Source organism: Kryptolebias marmoratus, linkage group LG16, assembly GCF_001649575.2.
Source record: "Kryptolebias marmoratus isolate JLee-2015 linkage group LG16, ASM164957v2, whole genome shotgun sequence".
Classification (NCBI taxonomy): Eukaryota; Metazoa; Chordata; class Actinopteri; order Cyprinodontiformes; family Rivulidae; genus Kryptolebias; species Kryptolebias marmoratus.
Window position 1 is genome coordinate 27,461,724 of NC_051445.1, and position 17,325 is coordinate 27,479,048.

At 37.6% G+C, this 17,325-nt stretch overlaps 1 protein-coding gene across 4 annotated transcripts in view; it reads right to left on the reverse strand.

Moving 5' to 3' along the window:
• The window catches only part of cdk14 (cyclin-dependent kinase 14), a 257,244-nt gene that overhangs the window by 141,427 nt on the left and 98,492 nt on the right, over nucleotides 1-17,325 (reverse strand). For all 4 annotated transcript variants that reach the window (XM_037980343.1, XM_037980346.1, XM_037980345.1 and 1 more), the window contains one exon: nucleotides 13,505-13,567. In XM_037980343.1, coding sequence (XP_037836271.1) covers nucleotides 13,505-13,567 — 63 coding nt within the window. The remainder of the gene's footprint in view (nucleotides 1-13,504; nucleotides 13,568-17,325) is intronic.

Below are 17,325 nucleotides of genomic sequence, written 5' to 3' on the forward strand. Positions count from 1 at the left end.
ACCTCCACCACCAGTGTCCGGCTCGGGGAAGACGCCTCTAATGCTCAACCTGAGCTTCTCCTCGAAGCGCATTGCTATTGTCGGCACTCGCGTCTTCCGCCGAGGTCCGAGCGCCAAATATCTGATGTCATTCATGTTAAATAAAACCATTTAATTGCAGCTTCTCTTTGTCGTGAGTCTCTCCAGGTTGAATAGCTTTTTCCAGGGCTTCAAACGCATCATAGACAAATAATGTTTCTAAAGAAAAATGTAGCTGGGTGTTTCATCCACAAGTAGTTTTGTATTTCACAGGAAAACTTCAAACACAGTTTAACTGGGGAAGGCAGCTTGTTCACATATAGAAATCTCAGCATTCCTGATTATTTAGAACCTTTATAAAAGTCAGCTCATCACCATCAGGATTACTTTTGTCTTTCTGAAAGTTACTATTTACCTGATAATTTTTGAAAGAGAGAGAGAGACAGGGTTAGGGTTAGCTGCTACAAGGCTCAGTCGCTCATGGAGATTACCTATGCTAGCACATGTAACAGACAAGATGGCTGCCAGAATTGGTCTTCAGTCCAAACAGAAGGAATTATCAGACAAAAAGGATCAAGGATGGACTTGCAATTTAATGTTATCATCAAACTGTAAACTGTTTGCTGTGTGCTAACTGCTTTTTTTGATTTCTCTGTCCTATAACCTGAAGTTTGTCCGGAACTATAGTTATTACCTTTTAACTTCCATCATTTTATCAAGCTCTTGTTGCTCTTAATGCCATATACTGTATGTATTTTAAGCCCAAGTAGCCTATAATGACTATTCTCCATGTATCATTGGTTTCTGTTCTAATCTGGTCATTTAACACAGTTCTGAAGTCAGGGTTCTTCTTGTGTGTGTGTACTGTGTGCATGAGAACACATGTAGTTGGTTTTGTGTTTGATTGTGATTAAATTTTCATTCTTATCCATTGTCATTAAGTGGCATGTGAACATAATGGGATGACTGGTCAGAAGACATTTGTGCTCTCTGCTCCTTTTCAATCACATCTTTATTTTTATTTTTTTCTGAAGCTGGACTGATTACATGTCTCTCCTGCTGCTAGATTATATGAGAGTTTATTTGTAACCCAGAGAGGGAATGAGGGTCAGAGGATCAATGTCTCTGGTTCACAGCTTAACAATGAATAAGGCTATAGTGCTGAATTAAACATCATTATACACTGACAAAGGAGATTATATATATATATATATATATATATATATATATATATATATATATATTAGCAAATATCTCATGAACCACTGGACAAATTTCACTGAAACTCTCAAAAGGTATTTATTGAAAGTACAACTACAGCTGTACTTTTGGAGTCGATTCAAGTCAAGATGGCCACCACGGCTACTCAACCTTTGAAAATGCAAAAATGCCTATACCTCAGAGAATATTGGAGAATAATAATTAGAGAATAATTTAGTGTGTTAGTAGCTCAGACACATTCTTTCAAGCAGTAACAGAGCATGTAGAATATTAGATGAAGTCACATATAAAATAACTTTTAAGGTTTGGCTAAAATGGCTATAAATGCATCATTTCTCAACATCGGATAATCTTGTTCTAAAATTTGGAATGAAAGGCTGTGGGCAATATGCATTCTTTTAAAAAATGCTATGTCTTTGATTGACTAATTGGTTGATTGACTGATTGGGGTCTGTGTCAATTAACTGCACACAAACTTACAGGATACTCACTGCACTGTGATGACAGGTCACCACACCGGGTGATCATAACTCACTGCAGTATTATATCTATACGATGACTAACTGCACTATTTACTTTTGTAGATAAACATGTTTATATTTAGAATGTCTATATACATATATAGTGTTGATAACCCTAACCCTAATGTAAATAAAACAGCTAATATGAATCATATATTTTACTACTATAACATTATACTGCTGGTGTAGATTCTCAGTCATCCAGGAATGTGGTAAATCCTAAGAGTTTAAAAGACAGAAACAACTGGATTTTTATTCTGTAGTTTAAAGATTATTTGCTTCCCATCCCGGGAGTTTTACCAATTCAAAACTAGAGAGTGTGGAGTTTCAAGCTTTAAACTGCATCAGCTGCTTCATTTCTGCGAGCTGGATTCACATGCAGATTTATTTCTCTCCCCTTCCTCTTGAGAGGCGTTAGGGTCTTTGTTTGCCTGGCTCACAAGACAGATGTTTTGATCATCTGCATGAATGTGTTACAGTAAAATGGCTGGATATCAGGCTTAATGCTCCATTGTAAGTTTTAGAAAGCTGAAATTCTCCCTTGTTTAAAAATGAACTCTTTAAACTGACATAAATGATTTCCTTCACACCCTTCTTGGTCCAAAATATGAACATTTTGGTCCTCAAAAGAGTGCTCCTTGTCCTTGAGGTGAAGGTGCACAGCTGAGTCTTATCTTGAAGAGCTGCCTCTCCTGTGATGATCCATGCATCCACTGCACTGAACAGCAGACACCACACCACTCAATTTTGTTTGGATATTTTATGCTTAGGATCAACCAGCCTCAGTCTGAGAGTCCTGTTAGGTTTGAAATACACTGAGATGTTGTGTTTGGAGAAAATCCTTCTGATTTTCTCAGATATTAACATAAGAAATGAGTGTTTTTGAATTTGCTAATTTCCTCCCTGTTCTGTTCTGTGGCATGTTTTGTAGATTTCCTTGCTGACTTAACAAAAACTCGGTTAGGATATCCACAGGTTTGGAGAGCTGTTTTGATTCCCCCCCTTCCTTTACTTCTCTTCTTGTGGAAACATGTTCCGCCTGATGGTGTAGAGTTCTAATTTCATGTAGTTTAAAGCTTAGTGCTCCACACTTTCCAGTTTTGTACTGAAAAAACTACCCAAAAGGAAGGCCAGACATTCCCATCTACAGAATGAAGTCCAGTTCCTGTTTTTTTTAACTCTTATGATAGAATTACAGTATATTGTCAAATGTAAAGAAAATGTTTGCTTTGAAAAACAAACCGTCTTGAATAATTTGACATGTTATTTGCCCTTTTCCAGATTGATTGTAATTTGCTTAAATGCATTGCCTCACTTTTTATAACATTCAGCTGTTGGAAATTTTCCACCAGGCTTTTATTTAATACCCACACAGAAACAAACAAACAAACCAACAACAAAACTATAGTATAACACACTTCTCCTACAACAGGAAATGACTTGTGTAGAGTCTTACTGCAGTACAAACATGTGATAATCCACCTAATAACAATCATTCCTGTGGTCAGAAGGGTTTATTAACACACCCGCTGAGATACCTGTTTGGACCCAGTTAGCTGTGGAGAGTACTGACTAATCTGAGGTGAAATATACTGTAACAAGTCTGATCCACAGCAATTCCATCTGATAAAATGAACTTCTTGGGCAAAATACACAGACATTAGTTTTAGATGGCATTAATAACACATCAGGCAGAGATGGTCATGATGTTTTGGCTCTTTTCCTGAAAAACAGCCTGGAGGATCTTTGATTCAGTGTGTGTTTAATCATGAAGCATTATTAGTTTCTAACTGTGGGAGAAATGAGCTGTCTGACTGCAGTTAAATCAGTCATTAATATTATCTATCACCTGAGGAGTGACCCTGCTGCACAGAGGATAATCCATCAGCAGCACACAAATAAACACACTGCAATTTTTCTAATGATTAAATACTTATTGCAGTCATACCATAGGCAATCACAGCTCTTCAACCAGATAAGCATTCTGAAACAGTGAGTGGATGGGATTGCCTCTGTTATCCATCTTTAAAATGCAGCAGAGGGTCTCTTTTGTCTGATATTCAATGTGCAGCAAAGGAAGAGGTAATGCATCAAAGTGACAGCAGCACATTGGGGTTCACAGTTACTTTCACACATTCACTGAGACAAAAACACAGGAAAGAAGATCAGAAAAGAAAGGTGTCAAAGATGCAGTGACTTAGCATGATGCTGATCCATAACAACCCAAGATAACACATCTCTGACAGGAAGAATCATTCATTTTGAACATAACATAGCGATCAAGTAGGCACCTGTGTGCGTTTATGTTTGCTTGTCTCTGTTAGCAAAAAATCTCATCAACCACTGGAAAAATGTAAATGAAACTCACAGAAAGTAATTACTGGATGTACATATATAACTGATTAACCTTCTTGAGGCAACCTGACTCAAAATGGCCACCACAGGTAAGCAACTTTATCAAACACAAAAATTACTGTAACTCAGTCAAGTCTACAAATACTGAGCTGAAATTCGGTGTAGTCATAGCTAGGAGTCATTCTACTAGCAGCACAGACAGATTATGTGAGATTAGTGGTTCAAACTTTGCCATTAACTATTGGAGTCAACTATGTCTGTCAGTAAGCAAAAACTCTAAGATTAATTTTTAGGAAACTTTCAGAAAGTAATCACTAGATGTAGTTTGTCGATCCATCTATTGTCTGTCCCTTGTTCTGGAGTCACGTGGCCTGGGTAACACCTTGAGTCGGGAAACCCAAACATCTCTCAGCATGTTCTGGGTCTTCTTTGGACTACCCCAACTGCCTCCTCTTGATAATGAGGAGCAAGGGCTATACTCTGAGTCTCTCCAAGATAACTGAACTTCTTCGCTGTCTCTAAAGGAGAGCCTAGCTACTCTGCAGAGAAAACTAATTTCAAGCACCTGTATCCACAATCTCATTCTTTAGGTCACTACCCAGAATTCATGACCATAGGTGAGTGTAGGAACATAAGACCAACCGATAAACAGAGAGCTTTGTCTTGCAGTTCAGCTGCCTCTTCACCACAACAGATCGGTGCAGAGTACGCCGCACCAATCTGTCTGTGGATTTTGCATTTCATTTTTCCCTCACTTATGAACAAGACCTTGAGCTACCCCCTGGAGCCTGGCCTGGGGGAGGGGCTGGTCTGTGAGCACCTGGTGACTGGCCTTCTCCCCATGGGGTCTGGTTGGGCTGAACTTGAATGAGTTACATGTGCTCCTGTTCCTGTGAGCTCACCACCTGCAGGAGGGGCCAAACGGGTCGGGTGCTAAGTGCTATTGGCGGCAGCGGAAGGCAGGAGCCTTGGCACTCTGACCCAAGCTTACTCTTAGAACATGGAGTACCTCTACAACTGATTGAGTTTTAAATTAAACTCAATTCAAGATGGCCACTACAGCCAGCTGACCTCAAAAACACAAAACTGGTGATAACTTGGTCCATTTTACAGATGTTGAGCTAAAATTGTCTGTGGCTACAACTCTGTCCCTTCTCATCCTAGGATGACTTTAGTCCAAAACTCTGGCTTGAAAAGCAGCAGGTGATATGCATTCCTTCCAGGAATGCTAGGTCTTTTATCTACAATGGGGTCAAGAGGTTTAAACCATCTGTGCATGAAAACATTTGAATCCAGATACTGACAGTATGAAACACACCAACATGGGCAGGACTCAGAAATACAAACATTCAGACTCACTGACTCATCCCCACAGTGTTATTATGCTGAAACGAGTAAATATGGTGAAATCAGTGAGGGGGAGATCAAATGAAGGAGTGTTAAATGGAGAGAAAAGCTGCTACCATCTGCCAGCAGGCACAGAAAGAACCCCCATCTTTTCCACTAAACATCACTAAAATGTGCTCTTTAATGGGCTGAATCAGCGACAGGATCAACCTGCTCTGAGCTTCTGCAACAAAGGACCATAAAGTTCCGCAAATGCCCTGAATTGTTCTTGGCTCATGTTTCAATGAGCAGCTGTGTTACACTGCAGGGATGAAGACTGTAATTAACTCATTCAGGAGATGGATGCTATGACTTTTTGTTTTTCTAACAAATTAAACCTTACTTACACATGTCCAAGATCCAGTAGCCTGATGGTCAGTAACACTGTCTACTCAGGGTTTCCCCCAGAAAAGAGGTTAAGCCCGGTGGTAGGTGGCCATTTGCCGGCCGATCGCCGGCCGACCATGATTTAGTAAAAAAAAAGATTAAAGTTGACAGGAAAGTTGAAAATATGGTTATTTATCATGTGATATTGTAAGATATTTGTGTCAATTATTTACACAACTACAGTTTAACAAAAAGGCACTTTTGAAATACTTTTTTAAACAAAAATACAATTAAAATAACTACAAATTGTTAGCACCTAATTTGAATCCTAATTTAAATAACATTTACAAATAAATTAAATTAAGATAAATGAAAAAGTGCAAAAAAGGTACCAACACAAGTCTCTCATCAAGACCGATTAATAACAACAGAGGACTCTGAAAAATAGAGAGATGTTGTACTGTACTGTGCTTTTTGTGGCACAGGCTGCATGTTGGATCACTACATGTAGCAACAACATAAAACATGTCTAATGATGAATTTAATAGCATAATTTTACTGTTAAACAAGGATAAATTAGCACAAGCCATATTAATATTTTCTATAAGTAAAAAACTTATACTTATCATATTCGGTCTTGTAAACCCACCCGCTGAATTTCGGCTCAACTAACCATTTTTGGTTAAACCCGATCATTCAATGTTTATTGTTGTGGCTCAGACGATCTGCTAACTCCAGCTGCTTGCTACTTGTTGTTCATGTTTTGCTACATCTAGCTAGCATTTTGGTATTTTTAACATTAGCTAGAATTTTGCTTATTTTGGCTTTTGCTAGTTTTCTGCTTCTTTTAGTTTTACGGTTCAGTTTCAGCTTATTTAGCAAATTTCAGCAAAGCCATTCAGCCACTCAGCATTCGCACTGCATATTTTGCAAAAAATGCTATTCCTCTAGTTATCTTTTGGAGTCAATCCAATTAAAAATGGAAATCACAGCTAATCCACATTAGCCAACACAAAAATGGCTATAGCTCAATCAATTTTACAAATCCTGCTAAAATTTGATATGGCTAAAAGTCTTTCACATCATGTACTCTGAGCGTAATCTTATAATTCCACATGAGACCATGCAACACATTATGTTGTGATGTGTTTGATGAAATGTTTGACCAAAATAGTTACAACTCCATTAATTCTCAATAAAATATAATCTTAATATAAAATTGTTTTGACATGCTGCAGATGATATATTTTTTTTCAAGGAATGCCAGGTTGGTAATTGACAATGTTTTAAGTAAAAATGAGACCCAAATTTAACTAAGAAAAAAACACTAACACTCAACCTATAAAAGCTGATATATTTTGTAATTTCCAGCTAATTTATTACATGCAATTAAATAAGTTTTGACAAAACAAGCAGGAAAATACAGCAGTGATGTTGAAATGTGACAGATTATCACAATGATCACCTGCTCTGTAGTGATTTCTGAAGTGGAAACTGGATTTCATTTTGCTTTCAAATATGATTGCATTAGGGCCTTCAGCTGACAGGGTCTATTCGAACAAAATTATCATGTCAGAAGCAGACTAATTACATGTTTGTACTGGAATAATGTAGAGCTGCTACCAAACTGCAGCTGAGGACATGAGGTGAGAAGAGTTCATATTTCAGCAAGCGTATTTCTCCTGAACTTCACCCAGGATCATGTAGTTTCAGTCTGACCCTGCAGGAACACATACTGTGCTGCTTTATGACCATTAACTACATTAGCAGTGATTGTCTGAGTGCATGTCTCTGAATGTTAATCTGATCTACAGCCAGTAGAGACACTAATGGCTTTTATGTTGCTGATTAGTAAACAAGGGGACATCTGAGTGACTGTACTCACCCACGTAATCCTAAAACACCCTGATAACAGACATTAACACTCCACACAGTGTTTATGCTCAGGTCTGTATGAAATTTAACATGAGTTAAACTCTAATCTGCTCTATCACACTCAATGGAAGAACAAAAGTTAAGAAAACAGTTCTTATAAAATCACAATGTGAGACTGCTGAACAAGACTTCAGAAAGAAAAGGCGGACAACAAAATAATGTGCATGACCTAGAATGCAGTTTTGCAAGCCACACACACAAGAAAAGGCTGTGATTTTCAAAAATTGACCATCTAAAAATGCAACTGCAACACTCAGAATTCCGTGAGACTGCAATGGAAAATTCCTCTATTTTCTTGCAAATTAGATTCACCAGTCTCCAACAGTCACAGCCTAGTGAGGGACTACCCTGAGGTAGGGTGCAAAAAAAATTGTACCTTTAAAGCTACAGCTGGAGAAACAAGCCATTGAAAAATATTACAATTGACACATAACTATTTTTGGTTGGCTTCTGGAAAACGGCTTCATTTCTAATTAAAGTAATGGAATGTGCAGGTGTTGATTCTGATCTAATTTGCACAGGTGACAAGGAACTTGTGGCCCTTCAGAGTTTTGTCTACATTAACAAATACTTAATAAAGCATAAATAGACTTCACTTTAAAAGGGTTCACAAAAAAACTTAATAAACTACTACCAACTGTCTTAATTATTAATGCACTGCAGGATAAGTATATAGTCAATTCAAACATTGTCTAACCATTAATACATGTCTAAAACATGGTGTGAAAGTACATTTTGGAGTACATTTTGGTGTGAAATGTGTGTATCAACTTCAAGATAAAAGCAAAAGATCTTACGAAGATGCAAAGACTGAAGCTAATAAAAAAGTGCCATTGTGCTCAACAAAATGAGTCCTGTACCAACATGGGCTGGAAGGCCACTCAGCAAGAAAAAGGAACATTAAAAAGTCAGTTTCCAGTTTGCAAATGCACAAAAACCTTCAGTTTTTTAGATGTGTCCTGTGGTCTGATGAAACTAAAATTGATCCGTTTGACAATACTGACCATCTTCACTGAGGAAAACTGCAAAGTACAGGGGTGGCAGCATCATGGTGTGGGGGTGTTTTGAGGCAGGAGGGACTGGTACACAAAATAGATGGCATCATGAAGAAAGAACATTGTGTGGAAATAGAGCAAAACGGCCTACAAACCTGACTTAGGTACACCAGTTCTGTTCAAAAGTTTCCAGCAAACTATTGTGAAAAGCTTGTGGAAGGAAACCAAAACATTTGACCTAAGTCATACAGTTTAAAGACAATGCTACCAAATACTAAGAAAACTTATGTAAACTTGTGACTTTGCAGAAAGTAATAAAGGTTCTCTCCCTATTCGGGTAATTTAGGAAATCCTACCTAACCTAAAACAGGAGAGGTTTAGTCTGATTTAATGTCAGACAGTGAAAAAAAAATAGTTCTGTCTTTTCTTACAGTTTATGTAAACATATGGTTTTATGCAGCAACAACCACATGACATTGTCCACATCAAATTTACGCGCTACAAGAACAGAAAGGAATATGCCACTGGTACCTAGCTCCAATGAAATGGGTAAAGTTGACAAAAATGGGAACAACCATTAGACCATAAGTACATCACAGTACTGTGGCAGAGCAGAGTGTTAGTGAAACATAGAATAACATTATTGTTGGGTCACTGTAACCTTTGTTATCACAGTGTTTATGTGAGTTATATGTGATCTTAGTGCAGAATTCTCCAACAAGACCAGTTACTCTGTACCAACTTGCTGGAGGTCAGGCTATGTATGCTAGTGTATCAGATAAGTCTACGTAAGAGGCAATGTTGTGACATTACCCAGTGTCAGGATTTGGGTTTCCTTGGAGTTTCTTTTTGTTTTAGGGTTATTGTTTTTTCGTGTTTCTGGTCACCCTGTGTTCAGTTTAGGTTTATTGTTTCTTTTTATTTTGTAATTTGGTTGTCATCATGTTTCCTCATCTTAGTTCAGTTTTTGTTCCTTGTGTCTCTTTTATTCCTGTCATCATTCACTTGTCCTCAGCTTATCACTTGTTTGCCTGCCACACCCCTCTTTACCTGCTATGAGTTTGTAATCACTCACCTGTGCCCTCCTGTCTTTAAAACCTGGTCATCTCCTCCACTTACTGGTTCGTTGCTGCTTTCTTGTGCTGTCTGGTTTTCCCTCGTGTCTCGCCCTCATGTTTTTTGCAACCTTGAATTTAGTTAGTGCTTTCTACTTAGTTTTAGTTTGATGCCACGTCAGCCTTTGTTTTTTGTTTCTTTTTATTTTTGTGTAAATAAATTAGCTTTTTTTTTCCTGAAGCTCTCAGAATGAGTCTTCACATTGGGTTCGCCTCACTCGTCACCACACCTGACACCCAGGAAACGTGATGATTAAAAGATTGCTACTGGCAGCTGTTAGTGTTGCTCTTGTGCCAGCCAATATTTATCATAATAATTATTTTAATATTATTTTTCTATGCATAACTGATCCATCACTCTCAGCCAGTGTAAAATCTTCCATATTTAATATGGACACAGAAGTAAGAGCTAAATGATTATAAGCAATTCGATGAAAAGAAGGAAGAAAAAGTCAAAGTAAAACGGATTGAACTTAAGTTTGTAGCTGACCCTTTGTCCCTGATGTTGAACAAGGCTGTAGCTGTCTGAAAAAGAAAATCATTTCAAGTCTCTTTGTCTGGAACAGTTTTTCCCAAAAACAAAAAGAAGAGAGAGCGCTTCTGAAAGAGCTGATAAATGTCTTTGAATCCATTCTTCACAGAATGGAAGTGGAGCCTCTGCCACATTTCAAATAGATAACAAATATGTGACAACCCCCCCTAGGGTAAGATTACGCCGTAGGAATGTGCAATTCATTATAATTAAACAAATTATAAATAAATATAAAGTTCAGAGAGGTTAAGTCTGACTGGATTGACAAGCTAATGGCTTATCTGAAGGGAGCAAGACTAACGTGGATTTCTGCCTCTTTAAAACAATTCCAAGTTCAAAAATATTATACTAGTTCATTCAAAAGCCAGTTTTTAAACTTTTACACCATTGTTATTTTTCATTACAGTTTCCTTCCTATAAAATGTTTGAAAGAAAGTGTTCTATGTGCTTTAAAAAAGCAACGGCATTTTCAACTAACTTAGTTTCAATTTTAAATACAAAAAGAAAACAGTAACAAAACTGAGATTATTTATCAGCACCATTATGTTAAGCTACTGTAATTCAGTGCCACCTTTGTTACATGTCTACACAGGCACAAAGGCCTCAGCAAATTAAAATTTACATGTCAGAGATCGAACTAAGTCAGCAGGTACAAACAAGATCTGCTCTCTCCCAATAATTCCATATTATTCATGTGACTTTTAACACGACTGCTGTCACTAAGTAACACATATTACTGATGTAAATCCTGAGTGGTGAAAGGTATGATGTGTTACATAACAGACGGAGCCAGAAGTGTTACCTCGATGCATGACAGAACATCCTCACACCTTTCCCACCACTAACACCATCAAGTTGCCTTCTTCGTTCCATTATCACTTCGTCCCACCTGGTAATTTATGTCAGTGGTGTCATCCCACAGACACAAGAAGCTTTACTGACTCACAGCACTATCCACAGAGTCTGTCTTCAGCTTTAGAGTCTGACTTCACAGTGGGTCATGTCAGTCATGTTATCCTGAGATAATGAAAAAGGTTCAGAATAACTTCTGTTCTGGGTATTCCAGAAGGTCCAGATTCTCCTAACTGTAACTACACGAACACAAAGATGACAATGGCGAATGTAAGAGCAAAAACCTTTTTTTCTTTTTTTTTGTGGACTGACGAAGAAGTGCAACTTTGTGCCACAAAAAAATACTATTGACTAGGAACTGTGCCAGTTCACATCCGTGGATATAACTGACGATTTCAGGCAGCATATCCAGTGGAACATGGAGGAAAGTGTTTTCCTCATAATGTTCAAAGTTCAGGGTAAATTATTTTTTTACACAAGTGTCAGTCTTTTCAAACTATTCTTATTTCCCACATTTTTTTAATGTATCGTTAAATTATATTGTTGATTTTTTTTTTTTTTAACATTTACTTTAGTGTCAACAGTTCAATAAAGTGATAAAACCAATTTGGGTTTTATCATTGGTAATAATAAGGGTTTATTAGCTCTATTCAAGGCAATGTTATGGTTAATCAGCCTTGTCAGATCGTTGAAGTATTACAGGATATGAAGATTTTACTGTAGTTGAGAATCTGGCATGTGCAACACAAATGGAAGCATGTAATCCGTCATTATTGGGGTCATAGGTTTGGCAAGAGGTGGGACTATGACATCATCATTACCTCTGCTAAGATGTTTTTTTGGCTTGTTTGTTTTTCTGTCTGTCCACCCCTTTTTGTGTCTGTTAGCAAGATTACTTAAAAACTAATGATTCTGATGAAAATTTCAAGAAATTTTGGAATTGTCACAAGAATTAAATTTTGGTAGTAATGCAGATATTGATCTGGATCACTTCTAGCTCTAACCCTTCTAGCTTTAACCATCTCGTGGCCTTCGGGTCAAATTGACCTGAACATATAGGAGCTTCTCTACCTCTCTTTGGCTCTCTTTCTTCTGAGGGCTTCAGGAGGGTTAAAAGGTTGTGTATAGGGTGTTCACACAAGAACACCATGGTGACCTTTAAGGGTTTTCTTACTGTGGTACCTGGTTTTGAAAAACACTGTTAAGGGCTCCTAAAAACGCTGTTTTTGTGTGGACGTAAGGCTCAAACAATAAAACTTTTGAGTATTCACAAAACCCTTGTTCTGTGTGAACAGGGTCTTAAAAACACCAATAATAGCCAGAAAAACCTATTTAGTGAGTACTAAGAATGTAGCAAAATCAATACAGTCTTTACACTGGAAATTGTTCATAAATGCTGCAAATCAGCCACATCCTAACAAATTTATAGGTTATGGAGAGGGTAGAGGTGTCCTCATCCAGTGTGAAGGGGGCCTAACAGAACCTGTGTAATCCAAGAACTACACTGGTAAAAGGGATGGTATGTATGAGAAGAAAGAGCAGGAAAAAACATGTGAGAGATGAAAAGACATGGAACCTTGGACAGGTTTTTGGTGAGGTGATATACAACTGGTTTTCATTGAGGTCATGAGGTTTTAGGAAGAAATAAACATAAGAAGAACCCATTAAGAAGGCTCTGGTTCTTGTGTACATTTTAATTTCGAATATCTCAGGTTCAGATGTCAGGGAGTGATGGTGTTTGTGAAATTCCTGTAACCTTCTCTGAATGTGACCTGACATCTGGCTTGTTCCAGTGTAAGTGCTGGGAAATCCTGGGAGTTATTTACAACTTCATCGGGATCCCGCAGGCTGAAACTCTGTCTCTGTCCAAAGGCTACATGCTGTTTCTTCAGTTGTTTACAGCATGCCGTCACATGACTAACATGTTACAATCACAGAAACAAGATACTCCAGGAACCTGATGTTAATTAGCCAGCTGAACGTTTGATACCCTGTCTGTGGAGCTGTTTTACGAATGGTAGTGTTCAGAGTTGATACTCAGAGGAGAGTTCAACATAAAAAGCATTACTCGCTTCAAGAAAAAAGTTGAAAAACAAAAATTATTGTGCACATAATCAGGTTGTTTTGACCACTAATGACTACTAACCACCTGCCTGTTACAGTCTGTTCACCATCAACTCCATTCTTTTGTCTTTTTTATGTATTGCTGTGTCATAGAAATGTCCACCAAAGTTATGCAAACATTACCTTCACGTTGTCAGGATGGAGCCCCCCGGGATGTTTGTCCATGTATTGACACAGGTCTGTATGCTGGAAAACATAAAGAAGAGCAAAACTGGGTTCAAATAAAAGTTTAAAGATACAACATTTTATCATGACAAAACAGAAAAATGAACCAGAAAAGGTTATCTCACTGGGCTACAACTGTTGGAGAAATAGTCGTGAGGAAGTTGCAAAACATCTCAAATTGCTTGTGGATGTTTTCAGTTTCCTCCCATGAGTTGCAGAGGCTCTCAGTCTTATTGCTGGAATTTTGAATATGTTCAAAAAATACAATACAGCAATTTTTGCTCAAAATAGTCACAAATTTGTTTTGGTTTTTTTATAATTCTAGACAGCCAAAGCTACTTTTGGACACCTGCTTACATCTTCTTGTTACAAAAAGACATCCAAGGCTTCAGCCCTGAGTAAACCAGTGGACAGATGTCAGTACAATTTTAAAATAAATAAATACATTAGAAATACATCTACAGCTGATTGACTTTAAATGTCAATCCAACTTAAGATGACTGCCACAGCTAATCAACATTATCCAACACAAATCTGTCTCTAACTCAGTCAGTTTTATAGATACTAAATTAAAAATTGGTGTGGTAGTAGCTGGGAGTCCTCATCGGATACTCTGAGAGTGACATCTTATGAAATGAGATTGTGCATAACGCTTTCTTCAAAGTTTGACCAAAATGGCTTCAATTCTGTCATTTCTCAACATGAGATGATCTTACTCTAAAACTTTAATTTAAAAGTTTAATTTTCATATCATATGAAAATACTGCTCTTCATCACATCAAACTTCTATAAATATTTTATTACAACCAGACACACTCAGTCACAAATACACACCTGTCATATTCATCTGTCAACTCATGTTTTGTTTTTTTTTTCTTTTGACTCATCATTATATTAAATATTATATTTTTGTAACAGGTTGTTATTAGATGGAAATTTAACTATTACACATTTTAATATGAGAATAATTTATTTTCATTGATTAATATTTCCCCTGAATTGAATGATGCCTCTTAATTTTAGCTACGCCAAAACTGTGTAATGATTGATACATCATGTTGTGCTGGAAATGTGAACAAAGCTGATCAGTTAAAATAAGACATTTTTTACATTCAAGTAGTTGTTACTGGATGCATTTCTTTTACTGCATTTCTCCTTGAACATAATATTGAAAAGTGAGTTATTTTTCTGCAGTTTACACTCTGACCTATGCCGATGCCTCACATCCAGCCAGGCAGCAGCGCTGTGCTGGTCTGTAGCTGTCACCAAGTTTTTAGATGGAGGAGACAGTGGTTCAGAAATTGCACTGATATTTACAAGCTCCCCCAGCAGAGCAGCCTGTTGAATAATTCACAACACAGACATGCCTGTCCATCTTACTCCAAACCCTCCTCTCCATCTCTGATTTTATCTATTTACTTTTTATTTTCATCTCTGCTCTCTCTGTAAATCTCGTCATCCATTTAACCCGTCGGTATGTGTGTGCAGTTCACTCTCTGTCACTTCTCCTCTGCTTTGAGAAGGAACAATAAGTGTTTTTTTTCTGGCTCTGTACAAGATGGAAAAAAAGTATCCTAGAAGTATCCTAATTCTACAATTCCAATTCTGAAAAGTTGGGACATTATGTAAAATGTAACTAGTTGGGAAGTATACAATGTCCTTTGGGAATCATTTTGTAATGTCTACGTTTTCCTGTAGAAGCTGTAAGTGTAACAGAAGTGCAAAGTTTGTGGAAGATTCTACAGGAATTTTAGAATGTTTAAACATCATGTGTAACATTATCACCCTAAAGCCAGTATCCCACTGGGCTGTGACTGTTGGAGACTAAATGTAAGAAAATAGGCAGATTTTTCAGTTTCAGTCTCACTGAAGTCTTTGCAACCAAGCAACCGTGGAGTCGTACAGCCACATTTTGTGTGGCTTTCTAGAAATCACAGCCTTCTTTCATGTGCTTGCAAAACTGTAGGCTGTGCACGTTATTTCATTGCTCACCTCTGCCCATATTGTACCCACTTTGTACCCTCATTGGCAACCACCCTGCTTTTATGATTTGATCTACTGGAGTACACTTTAGAAATGAAGATAAGCTGATTTGGACCAACTTTTAAAAAGACTTATTAATTATCATCAGTGTGGTTTTTAGACTTTGACATTTAGGACCGTTGCCTCAGATGTTTTCTATCATAAGGAGAGCTCCTGTGCAGGTGTCAAAGTACAGCTGCAGTGCTCTAGAATTATGGAAACTAAATTGAGAAAGATTGAGGCTTTTGCGGCTCATGCAAATAGAGGGCCCTCATGACTGATTTGAGGCAATTTGGAGACTCACCTGTAAATGCAATAAGTCAGCCAGTTTCCAACAGTTGCAGCCCAGTGAGATACTACCCAAAGTTGAGCATTTAGTTGTAAACTGTTCCAAAATCTTAAAACCTAAATTTTGAATGTGCAAAACTAGAGCTCTGAAGATTAAAAAGTTCATATTGATTCACAAATGTTCACCAGCTCAATATGTGTGTGGCAGCAGAGCAGCTGTATACCAGTGAAATTTGGAATTAAATCTAGATGCACTGGTTAATTTCCTATTTGAACCAATACAATCTGGTGTGTTAATGCGAATAAATGAAGAGTCTGAAAGCAGGATGGTTGCAACAGACATTAAAAAATACAAAGGTAAAAAGAGTCCAGATGTGTTTAAACAGTGGATTCCCTCTCCTGAGTTTCTTTTTTTGGACAACGCTTCATCTTATTGCACTTCCTGCTTTTTAGCAGTATTGTTTTCTCATTAGTAACACCTACTGTTCAGGAAAACCGCAGCAGTAGAACCAGGAACAAACACCAAGTGTTTTATTGAATAAAAAAAAGACCTATTTGTGAGCAGCAACTTTTTAAGTTTGGTAGTAAACAACTAGCCTCAGGCAATAATTTGTCTTTGAAAAGTCCAACCCCACCGCCTGTTACCTCCCCATTCACCCCCCCCAATTCCCCTGTCGACCAGGCAGCCACCACTCCTAACTTAAGACCAGTTTGGAGCAATTCATGCTTTTCACCATGCCTGCTTATCTCATCCTTTCCTCATGCAGGGTTAATTAAAACAGCACAAAAAAGTGTCAGCACAACAGCAAGCTCTTTAGAAGCAGAGAAAGCATTATAACGTGCACTAATCTTAGCTGTCACTTTGTGTTTTAGGACTGTTGCTTATTGTTGAATGTTTTTGCTTGAAAAATAACCGTGTCCACACAATTTGCATTTGTGGGGTATTCAAGTTTACTCACCCCAAGTCCTGCAGCTGGAAAACCTTCCAATCAAACAGAGACTTTGAGTACAGGGACGTTTACTGCTGATTCTGCTGACAAAGGCTCTTTAAATTTCCTCATTTTCACCGGGACAAGGTGGAGAAGCCTGCACGTGTTCTGACAGTAAAGCTGAGTTCATCTGTGACCATAGTTTCCACTTCATAGTCCTTTAAAAAAAACTGATGGCAGAAAGACACTGGGGCACTCCTAGTTGTTTCTGATTTTCTTATTTTATTTTCTCCCAGGAGGGAGGGCAGGAGGTAGGTGTTGTGTCAAAAAAAAAAAAAAAAAGACACACCACATTAACTGGAAAAACATTGCTAGGACACAGTTTGGAGTGTCAATACTACAGGTGCTGGTCATAAAATTAGAATATCATGAAAAAGTAGATTGATTTCAGTAATTCCATTTAAAAAGTGAAACTTGTATATTATATTCATACATTACATACAAACTCATATATTTCAAATGTTTATTTTGTTTAATTTT